The sequence below is a fragment of the Mandrillus leucophaeus genome, unplaced genomic scaffold (assembly GCF_000951045.1).
Source record: "Mandrillus leucophaeus isolate KB7577 unplaced genomic scaffold, Mleu.le_1.0 Scaffold204, whole genome shotgun sequence".
Lineage (NCBI taxonomy): Eukaryota > Metazoa > Chordata > Mammalia > Primates > Cercopithecidae > Mandrillus > Mandrillus leucophaeus.
This window is the reverse complement of record NW_012102077.1, coordinates 826654-841875: the sequence shown is the minus strand read 5'-3', so window position 1 is coordinate 841875 and position 15222 is coordinate 826654. Positions and strand designations below refer to the sequence as shown.

General features: G+C 42.9%; 1 protein-coding gene across 5 annotated transcripts in view; it reads left to right on the top strand.

Moving 5' to 3' along the window:
* The window catches only part of MTUS1 (microtubule associated tumor suppressor 1), a 170597-nt gene that overhangs the window by 127394 nt on the left and 27981 nt on the right, over positions 1 to 15222 (top strand). For all 5 annotated transcript variants that reach the window (XM_011979596.1, XM_011979594.1, XM_011979595.1 and 2 more), the window contains one exon: positions 8548 to 8614. In XM_011979596.1, the coding sequence (XP_011834986.1) occupies positions 8548 to 8614 (67 nt within the window). The remainder of the gene's footprint in view (positions 1 to 8547; positions 8615 to 15222) is intronic.

The following is a 15222-nucleotide window of genomic DNA, read 5'->3' as shown; positions in this document are numbered from 1 at the left end:
CCAAAGACACGAGTTGGAAGTTATAAATAAGAAAATTGAGGAATAGAGTTAAGTAATTTACCTGCTATCAGACAGCTAGCAAGAGGAGAACCAGGGGAGAAACTATCAGACTAGTAGACAGTTTCAATGAATTCTCTTTTTTTTTTTTTTTTTGAGGGAATCTCGCTCTGTCCCCCAGGCTGGAGCGCAGTGGCGCGATCTCGGCTCACTACAACCCCCGCCTCCCGGGTTCACGCCATTCTCCTGCCTCAGCCTCCTGAGTAGCTGGGACTACAGGCGCCCACCACTACGCCCAGCTTATTTTTTGTATTTTTGGTAGAGACAGGGTTTCGCTGTGTTAGCCAGGGTGATCTTGATCTCCTGACCTCATGACATGCCCACCTCGGCCTCCCAAAGTCCTGGGATTACAGACATGCGCCACCACAATTGGCCTCAGTGAATTCTTGATGAGTATTTTACAGCTTTCTCCAGATGTTTTTTTGTTTTTGTTTTTGTTTTTGAGGGGAAGATGGGGACTACTTAGATTTTTAGTTATGGTAATAGTATATGGTATTTTTGTTTGTCTTTCGTTTGTAAGAAAGGAACTCAAGAGTGTGTTTATATAACCAAGTAAGCTAACTAGAAACTGTATACTATCAAATGTGGGAAACAATTAGTTTTTATATTTAGAAGTAAACCAATTATTTTACTATGTCCAGCCTAATAACTCCCATCCTCAACTATTTTCTCTCCTTTATCCTCCTCATGATGTCAGTCAAGTCCCGTGAACTCTCATTCCACAGTGTTTCTCCCCTTTCGATGTCTTCGCGATCCCCACTCATGCCCTCCTTGCTCCGACCCTGGATAGCTGTCCACTAGATTATGATAGCAAGTTTGTTATTTTTGTTTTTGTTTTTTATTGGTATGGAGTCTCGCTCTTTCGCCCAGGCTGGAATGCAATGGCGTGATCTGGGCTCACTGCAACCTCCGCTTCCCGGGTTCAAGCGATTCTCCTTCCTCAGTCTCCTGAATAGCTGGGATTACAGGCACCCGCCACCATGCCCAGCTAATTTTTGTATTTTTTTAGTGGAGACGGGGTTTCGCCATGTGGGCCAGGCTGGTCTTGAGCTCCTGACCTCAGGTGATCCGCTCACCTCGGCCTCCCAAAGTTCTGGGATTACAGGCGTGAGTCACCACGCCCCACCTGTGATAGCAACTTTTTAACCAATTATTAGGCTTGCACTGTTTCTCCCCCATAATCCATCCCAAGCACTGCTGACAGCTTCCTCTTACGAAAGCATCCCATGCTGCTGATTAAATCTTCCAGTGGTTCTCCCTTATCTATAGCTCATCTGTCCAGTGTGGTAGCCACTAGCCGTATGAGACTGAGCATTCGAAATGTAATCCATTGAAATGAGATGTGTGGTACGTGTAAAATACACTTGGATTCCAAAAACTTAGAATGAAAATAAAGGATATAGACTATCTCATTAACAATTTTTATATTGAATATATTGAAATACTATTTTGTATATATTTGAGTTAAAATATGAAAATTAGCTTCATCTTTTTCAACTTTTTTCAATGTGGCTACTAGGAAATTTATACTTATGTAACTCACATTGTTATTTTGTTTTGGGGAGACTCTGGTCTTTAACTGGGACTATAAGGCTTTTTATCATTTGGTAACTACTGCCCCTTTTAATGTTATTCTCATGCCCAGATGCTGTAGCCATACATAAAGAGATGGAGGAGAAGCAAGAGGGATTTGTTGAATACTAGGTCGGTGCAAAAGTAATTGAGGTTTTGCCATCGTGCCAAAAGCCGCAATTACTTTTGCACCAACCTAATATTTACTAAGTGCCAGATACTCTTACTTACCTTATTTAAATCCTCACCAAAGACACGAGTTGGAAGTTATAAATAAGAAAATTGAGGAATAGAGTTAAGTAATTTACCTGCTATCAGACAGCTAGCAAGAGGAGAACCAGGACATAAACCTAGGTCTAGGACGCTATCAACTAAAACTGTCCTGTAAACTTCCTGTACTTCATCCTTTGTTCACATATCATTACTGGGCTGCTGTCCTTGCCCCCAATACTTACATGTTCAGATTGGTTTTACAGCAGCATCACGTCACCACTTGCATTTAATTTACATAGATCAGTATACAAACAACTAAAATAAGAAAAATGCAGGCCAGGCACAGTGGCTCACGCCTGTAATCCCAGCACTTTGGGAGGCCAAGGCAAGTGGATCACCTGAGGTCAGAAGTTCAAGACCAGCCTGACCAATATGGTGAAACCCCATCTCTACTAAAACTACAAAAATTAGCCGTGCATGGTGGCATGTGCCTGTAGTCCCAGGTACTCGGGAGGCTGAGGTAGAAGAATTGCTTTACTTTGAGAGGTGGAGGTTGCCGTGAGCCAAAATCGCGCCACTGCACTCCAGCCTGGCGACAAAGCGAGATTCCATCTTTAAAAAAAAAAAAAAAGCAGCAAATTAAATGAAGAACACAGGTCCACCTTGTATCCCCTCCGCCCCCAGTGAACAAAGGCCCAGGAGTCAATTTGAGATGAAAGTCAGGAGTCCACCCTTCCTTCAGGTGTCTGCTCAGTCCCTGAACACGTCTTGTGGCGTGAGCATTCTATACTCTCCGTGATCTTAGTGTTTGAAGACACTATTCCCTCATACAACCTGGCCTCTAAACACAAGCTGAGGCCTTTATCAGGTGCCTAGAGAGAGAGTGAATCCAAAACTAGAGGAAAAAAAATTCACCGGGTTGGATCTACAGAGAGATGCATTGTCCACAACATGGCAAGCGCCTAGTGACTTTCCCAGACACTCGTACTGTGTGTGAATTTCACCTTATACCTAAATTCAGGTCCTGAAACCCAAGGAATTGTGACTGCACTGAATATAGCTCCAGACCCTGCTTTTTTTTGTTTTTTGTTTTTGTTTTTGTTTGTTTGTTTTTGAAGACAGTGGCTTGCTCTGTCACCCAGGCTGGAGTGCAGTGGCACAATCTCAGCTCACTGCAACCTCCACCACCCGGGTTCAAGCAGTTCTCCTGACTCAGCCTCCTGAGTAGTTGGGATTACAGATGCCCACCAGCATACCCGGATAATTTTTGTGGTTTTAGTAGAGATGAGGTTTCACCATGTTGGCCAGGCTGGTCTTAAACTCCTCACCTCAAGTGACCCACCTGCCTCGGCCTCCCAAACACCTGCTGGGATTACAGGCATGAGCCACCATGCTCAGTCCAGAACCTACTCTTTAGTGAATGATTTCCTGGCCTTCTAGATCTGTGTTCTGTCCACCTCTGGATTCCAGGAGCATATATGCTTCTCTTTCATTCTCTGCATTATATTAGAGATACCGGTTTAATGCTTCTTTTTGCTTTTTAAGATAGGAAATTTACTGAGGGCAGGATCTACCTCTAGTTCTTTATTATGAAAGCATCCCAGCAGCTTTAATAGACAGTACAGTGTATATGTCAGTGAATATGTGAACAGAGAGGATGGAATTCCCCATGTAGGATGAGCATAAAGTCTTATGTAAATGTTCTTTGTTCTCTTTATTTTATAATCAGCAAATATTTACTGATTGTGTAGTGTGTACTACTATTATAAAACAGTTGGAGGCTAGGTGTGGTGGCTCACACCTGTAATCCCAACAATTTGGGAGGCTGAGGTGGGCTTATCACTTGAGGTCCAGAGTTCGAGACCAGCCTGGGCAACGTGGTGAAACCCTGTCTTTACCAAGAAACACAAAAATTAGCCAGGCACGGTGGCACGTGCCTGTAGTCCCAGCTACTCGAGAGGCTGAGGCACAAGAATCGCTTAACCCAAGAGGCGGAAGTTGCATTGAGCGAAGATGGTGCCATTGCACTCCAGCCTGGGTGACAGAGTAAGACCTTGTCTCAAAAAAAAATAATAATAATTTTATGTGTATATATATATGTATAAAAATAATAAAAATAGTTGGAGAACAAAAATCTTGGGCAAAATTAAACAATTTTAAAAACTGTTAACCTTTTAGTTCCCATTCCCGTTACAGAAATATATATACTGTGTTTATACACAGCCACACACACATATATGTAAAATACATATAGATACACATTGTATACATATATAATGTGTATGGATTTTGCATACATGATATGCCTATACATTGTATGTCTAAGTATTTTTATATATGTATAATATATAGGTATTGTGTGTATTTGCATATATATTTTGTTATTGCTAATCTTTTCTAAATGGCATTAGAGCCTTAGATTATAGGTAAAAATGGTTGATTAAGAGAATCTTGCAACTATCACACTTTTGTTGCAAGTCTACTTAATAACTCTAAGTTTCCCACTGTAGTAGCAGACATATTTCATTACATATCAGACATTCTGATGTCTCATGAATCGGAGAACTAACGTCACACTCTCTGTTCCTCAAAAGACACACTAAGGTTACTTTAAGTTTTTTTCTAATTCTTGGTTTATCCTTGCTTAGACAGTATTCTGCACAGACAGCCTAAGTGAACAACAGTAGTGATGGTAGTAATTAAGCTTCTTCATGAAAGGGTCTGTTGGGTGGGTTTCTAGGTAAACTTGAACTGGTCACCCTCCCCAAACCTCTCATTCTTCAAAATGCCTCCAAATCTTTTTTTTTTTTTTTTTTTTTTTTAGTGGAATTTTACCTAAAGTGGCACCTAAACAAAGTTGAATTTTGAATGACACTAGCAGTAAAGTTGTCTCGGAACAAAAAAAACGTAGATGCATTGAGCAAATTCGCGGTGTGGGTGATGGGGAGGAGGTCAGATGCAGCACACGTCTGAGCCATCTAATGTGGCTTTTCTCTGCAAGATCCTGTGGGCTGTTGATGCTCCTCAGTGGCTAGCAAAAATGCAGGCACACTGATGGGACCACAGCCAGAGACTAAGTGCCTGTGTCCCAGGGACTCCTAATTCAATTATGGTGAATCCATTTTTTTTTTTTCTTGGAACATTTCGTATATTTAATGCATGAGCATAAAGGCATCTTTATATCCAGATTTCCACCTTTCTCTTTTTTTCACATTGTGTGAAATTCTGCATGTTACAATACAAAGAGAATTGAATCAACCTGTTATCTGGATGGTTAAGAGTTTATTATCTAAGACAGAAACACTGATCTAGGAGCAGCTGAGTAAAAAGAAACAGTAAATCAGTATCTAAGGGACGTATAATGCATTTTATCATCTACAAGTAAAGGGTAAGTACATGTAAAGGCCAAGCTATCAGGGAGAGTCGGGCAGAACCTAACACGTAGTATGTGTCTGTTACAGTATGGGCACGGGGGTCAGCATTTCACCTACGGATTGTATATAAAGCTCTTGGTTTTCTTCATTACTGCTTCCCATCTGATGAGGTCATCTGCCTTGATCAATGACCAAAAGAACTGAGTCTGGATGTTCTAGTTCTAGGCAGGCCCCGTGCTTCTTGAAGGCAGGGACCATGTCTTAAATTTCTTTTATATTTTCACAGCATCTGCTATGAAAAATGCTAGATTAATTAGTTTGAAGTATGAAGTTACCAACCGATTTAGAAGGGTAAATGGTCTTTCTATTGATTTGGGGGAGGGGGATATTGTCTATGATATTTAGCATTCCTAGAAGGTTTATACAATGAGTCAGTAAAGAAAGTCCTGCATTCCAGAGAAGGTGGTGTTGACAAGCATGTGGAGGTGAGATATGCGTGGTCCGGGTGACTTGCACAGGAGAGAGGCTGGGAGGCTAAAGTGGAGGCTGGATGCTTCAAGTCCACAGAACTATGGTGAAGTAGTTTATTTGTTTCGAATGCACTCAACGAGGCTTGTTGTGAGCAAGGGAGTTTATATATACAAAGAATATGGACAAATAATCTAACAGCCCTCTGAAAGGTGAAGGGATACTTCTGATAGTCCAGGAACGGGCTAGGATCAGGACTAGTGTGGAGATAGCACTAAAAGAAAAAGTGCAATGGATTCAAGACACATTACAAGGGAAGAACTGACTGACTTTTGCACAACCCATTTAGACAAAGAGTGAAAGATGACCTCAAGGTTTTCCTGTTGCTGTTACTGTGCCTGACAGAGGTTGGAAAATGTCAGTAGTTTCTGAGGCATTAAGGACAGGACCGTGGAGTGCAGTGGAGTTGAAGTTTGGGGAAATGTCGACGTGCTTGGTGAAACTCGCTTTCCCAAAACCCCCTTTAATAAGTAAAAAATCATCTGGTGTATTTTTGCAACAGAACATAATGTTTTCACAAAATTGTTCTTTGAAATTATACTAACTGTAATTTTTAATTTTTTTCATCTTCCCATAGTTTCCATAAATTTGAAAAATGATTTAATTTTCTTGCCATCTCTTCCTTCTATTAGCAACTTGGCTGGTACTAAAAAGTGAATTTTAAGCAAGTTCACCAAATGAGTTTCAGGATTGCTTGTGGGGAGTTAGTAAAGCTGTCTTGTTTTTCCTGTTACTTGAGTGGCAAAGCTTCCTGGTATTTACTTGAGGTAAATTACTAAACAAAATTAAGTCTTAAATTTCTGACATGAGGAGAAGTATATATGATACATATTTTTATGTTTTTCTTCCATTATTATGCAGGCTGATTTTCCTCACTTAAATTTCTGCATCAGAAAACCAATTACTTGTTAATTTAAAAAACTCAGACTCACTGGTGATTTCAGAACAACTTAATATACCGTATTTTTAAAAACCCAAACATTTAGAATACCATTGAGGCCAGAAGGTACTCAGTGAAAAGTGTCTCTTAAATCCCAGTCCCTGCTGACCACGTTTCAGTGCTGGCGTTTAGACTTGATGTCCTGAGCTGTTACTGAGAGGTGAGAACGAAGTAAAAGTTAAAAATATATGGGATCTCCAACTCTGCAGTCATCACTTCGGACTTATTCTGAAACACCGCTCATTTCATAATGCCATTTAAAATTCTAAACGACAGCACGCCCCTTTCCTTGCTCTTCACCTAGTTCATAACCTCATTTAGTATACGCGTTCTGAAGAACAAGTTTCCCTTTTCTATTAGTAAGTGTCATCATCTAATGATCCCAATTAGAGAGGGGAGGAAAAAGGCTCACAAGTCTAAAAATAACTCCATTATCCATGCAGAGGGGGTCAGTGTTTCTTTCCCCCGTTGCAGCTGATATTTAACTAAATGGCAATCGATCAGTCTAATGCCTGCCTCTCGTTTTTCATAAATGAAAGGCTGTGGCTTTAAGTAATCGCAGGCTGCCTGTGCCAAAGGCAGAAGCTGCAGTATCAGCTTCTGTGAGTGAGGAATCCGAGGCGCACGGTAACCTGCAGGACATGAAGTAAGACGCCCGAGGGCCAATGGCACGCCTCCTGCTAGAGCTTTGAATGTAGACAGACCCGACTGGTGGGTGGCGCGGCCACCTGTATGCTTCTTGGACGGTGCGAGGGGTGGGGGGACTTGGAGACAGAAGCTGGAAAATGGGCTGCCCGAGCAGCAAAATGTGCCTCTATTCTCCATGTGCAGCACCAAGGGTAATTAGTATTTGTTTATAGTGCTTTTCTGGAAGAATGTCAGGACTACTGCAGAGGCTGTCTGGAATTCGGGGAAAATGCTTGGAATGACAAGCAACTCTTGCCTGCAAAGGCCGGGTCTCATGATCTCTGCAACGCTGTGATCAGGATGCGGTGGGAGCTCCGTCTTGGGTGATCCTCGTGAGGGCTTTTTTCAGTGAGCTTTGAAATTCTTCATTTTTTTTTTTAGTTACTCCCTGGTGCTAGGGAATCTACCTTTTAAGGAACTGTATGTAATTACTGTATTTGTGTAAGTATGTGTGTATGTGTGATTGCCGTGAGTTGCTGGTAACTTGAAAATGATTCTTTAGCTCAAGGTTGATAATTGCTTCTCTAATACTAAAAACAGCCATCTGGTTTTCTTTGGTTTGTTTCTCTAACATCGATTTAGAATTATCACTGATCCAAAATATCGTAATCCTTAGAAAATGGTATGTAGCTGAAAAACATTCCTTTAATTTTGTCTTTAAACGATTATCTTTCTGCTGCAGCTTTCTAACAAACTTTTTATCTTTCTTTTAGAAGGATTGGCATTGTAACGAAACTTTTTTATTTGCAAATATAGGACAAAGTGCATATATGTGCCTGTGTTCAGAACATTAAATATTTATCTTAAACTGATTAGATGTTTATTGCCCTTGGAGGAGGAGAACGCATTACGTCTTAAGTACAGTATGCATTAGCCGAAAGGTTCTATGGATCAGCAGTGAAGCACTGGCTCAAAGTAAATATTTCTAAATGGGCCATTCACTGCCTCAAACCAAAGTTGCACTGGGACCTGCAAAAATACAGATTTTTGAGTTACGAATTTCCTTAACAACTAAGGGACGACTGTGTTTCTTTTAACAACACAAATTGTTAGTCTAAATGATTCATATCTTGGCTTCCCAGTAGTGGGTCTCATTTTCCTAGTGATAACAAATGTGTACCTTACTGAAAGGGACCCTCTTGAAAACATGAGTAACTTGATGTGTGTTTTCCGCAGCGGGAGGAAGCGCTGAAACAACACAAAACCCTATCTCAAGAACTTGTTAACCTCCGGGGAGAGCTAGGTAAGAGCTTTTCGTTGTTGTTGTTGTTGTTGTTAAATTTTATGGGACAAGGGGAACACTGGAAAATGTGGTTGTCCTGTCTGCATTGTGGCTGGAGTTGCATGCTGGGAGCTGTTGGCACTCCCTGTCTGGTATCTGGGCAAACACTTACTATCGACATTTCTTTTGAATCTTGGCAGCTTGACCTTCAGTTCACAGAATTCCTGGCACTGATCTGACTAAGCCTAGCAGAACTTCTGATGAGCAAAACATTTCTCTTGCTGAAGAAAGGGACAGAATTACTTTGTAATTGTGTGAATTCCTGTTAAATAATGTTGTCATTTTTTTTTTTTTCGAACCACTTTTCATATGACAGTAGTGAAAGTTTCCCCTCTTGATAAACAGTAAATCCATTGTGCTTTCAAGGGGTGGTTTGTGAGTAGTGAGGATGAAGTTGAAAGGATACTGTCCATTAGGGCAACCTGGCTGAAAAAGGTACATTCTGTGTTAATCTTACTATTTGGAGGGGGCTGATGGTGAACCACCTCTCCGCTCCACAGGAAGCCCCACGTCTCAACACCTGCCACCCAGCCCTGCAGTTTCCAGGTTGCACTCTTACTTTAGTTCCAGTCTTTCCTGGAAGTCCTTAGGGTTCATGGAACAGACACGACAATGCCTTTGCTTTGCTTTGCTTTTCTCTTTTCTTCTTTTTCTTTTTCTTTTTTTTTTTTTTTTGAGACGGAGTCTCGCTACGTCGCCAGACTGGAGTGCAGTGGTGCTATCTCGGCTCACTGCAACCTCTGCCTCCCGGGTTCAAGCGATTCTTTTGCCTCAGCCTCCCGAGTAGCTGGGACTACAGGCGCACACCACCATGCCCAGCTCATTTTTGTATTTTTAGTAGAGATGGGATTTCGCCATGTTGGCCAGGATGGTCTTGATCTCTTGACCTTGGCCTCCCAAAGTACTGGGATTACAGATGTGAGCCACCGTGCCCAGCCAACACTGCCTTTTCTATGTCAACTCCTATCTTGAAGTGAACTGACTGCTTTGGGGTTCCTCTTTCTGCCCTGGGCTCCTCAGACTAGAGAATCAGCTTCCTCCTTCAGCTTCAGCCAGATCTCGAGCTGATCATTCTAGGACTGATTTCCTTGCCCCTTGCGGTGTGTGTTACAGTCTCCATCAAAATATGCCCAGGTATGTTGTATGAATGATGCAAGGTAACAACCAGAGAAGCAAATTGTGTTCACCCAACTCTAGGAGAAACTGCCCATTTTTCTTTTGGACAAGACCACACTGCCAACCTGATTTGCTGGATTTGAACACTTAATTCTCCCACCTTCACCAGAGCGAAAATCAGAGGGCAGTGAGTGTGGGGTCAGGACTTCCTCTGGGCTGGGTGTGGTAGCTGACACCTGTAATCCCAGCGCTTTGGGAGGCTGAGGTGGGGGGATCACTTGAGGCCAGTAGTTTGAGACCAGCTTGAGCAATATAGCAAGACCCTGACTCTACAAAAAATAATTTAAAAATCAGCCAAGCATGGTGGTGTGTGCCTGTTGTCCCAGCTACTCGGGAGTCTGAGGTGGGAAGACTGCTTGAGCCCAGGACTTCGAGGCTGTAGTGAGCTGTCACTGTGCCACTGCACTCCAGCCTGGCCAACAGAGCAAGACTCTGTAAAAGACTTTTCTACATTCTTGTTCCCTTTTCCCCTTCTAGTGGGAGGTGAGGCCAAATCCCTGACCAACCATCCAGACTCTTAATACCTAGCCAAGACATCAGTCCTGACTTTGTTTTAGGCTGTGCAAATGAAGGCCTCTTTATGGAAAAGTAATTTTAAGACAGATGGAAACTTCAGAATCCCAAAGACTTGAGAGTTCTGGTGAAAGAGTTCAAGGAAACCCCAGCTGAGAGACAGCCCAGCTCTCAGAGTTTGCAGGCTTTGTGCCATGTTACTGGACAGTCACCCTTATGATTACCTAAATGACCAACCCAATTCGCTCTTGTCCATGCCTTAAATAATGTAATTAACAGAGTTAGAAGATCAGGAAAGAGGCCTTTGTGTGTGTGTGTTTCAGAGTTCATTATAACCCAGTGGAAGTGGAGGTGAGCCTACCTAGAGGTTCACGTTTCAGCCTCTCTCCCAACACAAGGCAGCAGTGAGAATGGAACACTGTGCCCATTCACGCTGCTTGAATGAAGGATGCTGTTTTTACATTTTAGTGGACAGAACAATTAATCAACTGCAATTGGGGCCCAGGGATTCAGCACCTCCAGTGAGTCAGGTAACCTGACAGGAAATAGCCGTAACGATGTGTGCCCACTGTCACCTTTGTGTCCGTGATAAGGAGGGTGCCCTGGTGCGCTGCTTCTGCTGCCTCCAGAGTGTTGGTACAGTGGGTGGCCTGTCCAGATCCTCAGTCACCCAGTGCTGGCCTCTCAGGGAATGTGTCACGGCTGCTGTTGCAGCAGGCATACATCTGATGGTAGCCCTTCTCTGCTTGGAGAAGGGTTTTGGTTCTGTAAGTGGAGAGAAGCGAAAGCTGTAAACACTTGTGATGAAGCGGTCCAGGAAGAAGACTCTCAAGGCTACCAGTGGGATTGTTAGTTTCAATATGAGTTGAGACAGGTTTCCATAGTAAAGTTGGGAACCCAGTTTTGAATTTGGAGGCAGTCAAGTGGTTAGGCTCATGTTGTCACACTGTCCGGGGCCACATCTGTGGTCACTGAGTGACTTAGGACAAGTCGCTTTGTATCTCTTCAGTCCCAATATCATCCTCGGTGAAAATGGCGGTGCCAGTCATCTGCGCCAAGGGTGGTTGTGAGGATTACATGAAGTAATGCATTGTGAAGCATCTAGAACCAAGTGTTAACTGCTAGTAAATAATAGGTATTAGGATGTATGCAGCTTGACAGCTGTATAGTCATGAACCACAGGGGCCGTTTTGTGAGGGCATCATCTATGCCACAGAAAGGAATAGTCATTAGACTCAGTATTACCAGAAATCCCGAACGACAGGCTCTTCAGACTCAGGTGGAAATGAGACCTCATCAGCGTATTCTCCTGATCCAGTAGAGTTTGGTGTGTGGAGTCAAAGCCTAAGTTTTTGTCCATCCGCTCCTAGTTGGATGTTACCTAACTTCTTTGAGTGTGGTTTTTTCACTGGTGATATGAAATCACTATGTATTTTGCTGGGTTATTGTGGGGCTGAATAAAATAGTAACACATGTAAAGCAGTGACGTAGTGCCTGGCCCATCACAGCAACTCAAGGAAAGAGAGCTGCCACTATCGCCGTCATCAAAGCACCCACTTTTCCCCTCCAAAATAATGGGGGTGGGGCGATGGGAGTTAGTGTCACTCTCCCATTGGGTAATTTTTCTTCACCTTCTCTATGAAAGTTGAGACGAGGTACCCAAACTATTAAGAACCGCAAAGAAAGAGGACAGCTGATAAACTCAGGGGCACTGAAACCCAGGTAGAGTCTGTGCTTTCCACTTTCCCAATCTAGCAGCCTCCCGGTGTCCTCGCATCCGCTGACTTTCCCGTTGTCCTCTCACTCTCACCGTGCCAGCATCCAAAGCGGCCTGCGTGTTGCCACTGTCTGAGCCTCCCTCCCCTCATGGAAGCCCTGGTACTTAGCTTCTGCAGAAACTCTTACAAGTGCCCCCTTGGTCCAGTGATTCTCTGATACTCTACGTTGATATATTTACTGTCTCTTGTGTTTTCTTGTTACCTTCAGGTATAAAGTCCATAATTGTAGAGATTCTCTTCTGTTTCCTATGGAAACATAATATAATATGCTTTGTATTTTCCTGGGTAATTGATAAATATTTTTAGGCATTTGAAGTTTTAAAGTTCTTTTTTTTTTTTTTAGAACAGTGTATGAAAATTAAAATTTTTAAGTGGAAAGAAAACAGCCCGTAGCTCCACTGCCCTGACGTAACTTTATATGCATATTCCCTTTTCTTAGTTTATATGAATATATACAACTTCATACTATGATTTTTTAAATTAAGGTATAGTTTTCATACAGTGGAATGCTAATTATTCCATCAGTTTTGACAGACATGTACTCCTAAAACCTACATCCTTATCAAGCATAGACTGTTTTTGTCAATCCAGAAAATTCCTTCATGCCATTTCACAGTGGAACACCCCTCCCCCGAGAAGCAAACACTGATTTAACCTTTGTCATCAGAGGTTTTGTCTGAACTAGATTCTCATTTAAATGGAAAGATATAGTATGCTGTTTTTTGTCTCTGGCTTCTTTCATAATACTTTTGAGATTTGTGTATGTTAAATGCCTACTCTGATCTTTTTTTTTTTTTTTAAAGACAGGGTCTTGCTCTGTTGCCCAGGCTGGAGTGCAGTGGCACTGTCTCGGCTCACTGCATCCTCCATCTCCTGGATTCAAGCAATTCTCCTACCTCAGCCTCCCGAATAGCTGGGATTACAGGTGCACATCACCATGCTGGGCTAATTTTTGTATTTTTAGTAGAGACAGGGTTTCACCATATTGGCCAGGCTGGTCTCGAATGCTCGATTCAAGTGATCCACCCGCCTCAGCCTCCCAAAGTGCTGGGATTACAGATGTGAGCCATTGCACCTGGTCAAATGTCTGCTGTGATCTTTTTAACTGGACAGGTCAAGCACTTTTCCACATTGCCTCACGGTCTTCATTGTGATCACCTTTAATGGGCTGGGGGAACGTCTATCAAGTGGCTGTCCCGTAAGTTCACTTACCCATTAAATAGTGTCATAGTAGATAGCAAGGGTTTCATTGCCAGCTGTTTTCTCATCCATTCCCATGGTTTCCACTACCACCTATACAAGAATGACTCAGATTTATTTTTCTGGTCCTCTCCTTCCCAAGCTGCAGATGCTTCTCAGTGAGGTGCTGCCCCCAGGTGAGCCAGTCCAGTATCATCAGACCTTCCTGATGACCCAGCCCCTTCCTTCCTGAGCGCCATGCAGCGTCTCCTCATTCACCCCGGTTCCTCAGCTTTGATGATGGTGATATGATTCACTTACCACCCAAGCTAACAACTGAAATCACACTCCTGTTCCGCCATCCTCCATGTGCATGTCAGTCTGTGTCCTAAATGCCACTTGGATCCATCCCTGCTCAGCGTTCTGGCTGCTGCCGCTTTAAGTCCCACAATTTCTCACCTGGAAGTTACTACAACAGCTACCCCACAGGCCACCTTGCCTCCTGGCCTGTGATCTGCTCTCCACTTGCGGCCAGAATTAATTATACTTAGAGTAAAGCTGACATGTGGCTCTACTGGACATTTTGTGTTTTGGGTTTTTTTTTTGGAAGGAGTTTTTACCCCGTCACCCAGGATGGAATGCAGTGGCTTCATCCTGGGTCACTGCAACATCCACCTCCTGTATTCAAGTGATTGTCCTGCTCAGCCTCCCGAGTAGCTGGGATGACAGGTGTGCACCATCACTCCTGGCGACTTTTTGTGTTTTTAGTAGAGACGAGGTTTCACCATGTTGGCCAGACTGATCTCGAACTCTCCTGACCTCAGGTGGTCCACCTGCCTTGGCCTCCCAAAGTGTTGGGATTACAGGCTTGAGCCACTGCGCCCGGCCTCTACTGGACATTTTTAACAAACACAAAAGACTCCAGTTTGGCCTTGGGGGAAAAAATCCAGACATACTAAGCACAGCATTGTGATTTGACTGACTGAAATCTTCCAGTCCAAATTCACGTCTAGGCACTCTTTCCCCTTTATTCACGCCTCCTTTCCCCTCCCAGGCCCCAGCCGTGGGTTCATTAGCACCTCTTGCCCACATCTTTTGCACGGTATCCTCTCTGCCTGGAGTGCACGCTCCTTTTTCCACTCCCCTCCCATCATGGACCCCTCAAGCTCCTTCTCATTTACTCAGTTTTTAAGTTGTAGCTAAAATATCTTCAGTTGAATTTCACCCACATCTTTCAAGCAAGTTAATTGTGCCTTCTAATATGCCTTTCAAGGCACCTTGTACACATTTAAGGTTTTGTTTCTTCCAGTGATTTGTTTATAGACCTCTTCTTGCCATCTGGAATTAGGAACTCTTCAAGGGCAGGGCCAGTAGCTCCTTATTTTTATAGCTCTCCCACCTTGTGCTTGGCGCTTACCAGGTGCTTAGACTTCAACGAATGAATGATTTTATTACCAATGATGGTAGCTAGGGAAAGGTAGTTTTCTTCGTAAAATATGCTAATACTCAGTGTTTTCTTAATGCACAAATGTTTTTCTATAAACTGTTTAACATTTCTATGACAAACACATACGGACACAAAAGAGGGGAACAACAGACACTGGGGCCTCCTTGAGGGTGGAGGGCGGGAGGAGGGAGAGGAGCAGAAAAAATAACTATCGGGTACTGGGCTTAGTACCTGGGTGACAAAATAATCTGTGCAACAAGCTCCTGTGACTCAAGTTCACCTGTATAACAAACCTGCATATGTACCCCTGAACGTAAAGTAAAAGTTTAAATAAAGCAGAGTCAGAATAATTAAAAAATACAATCCACATCTTGCAAAGAAAAAATTATTGTCCTTTAGGAATGCATGGTCATAAAGGAGAGCTATAATTCTCTTGGATGCATTGTAGATTATGTCCGACCATCCCAGTTAATCAG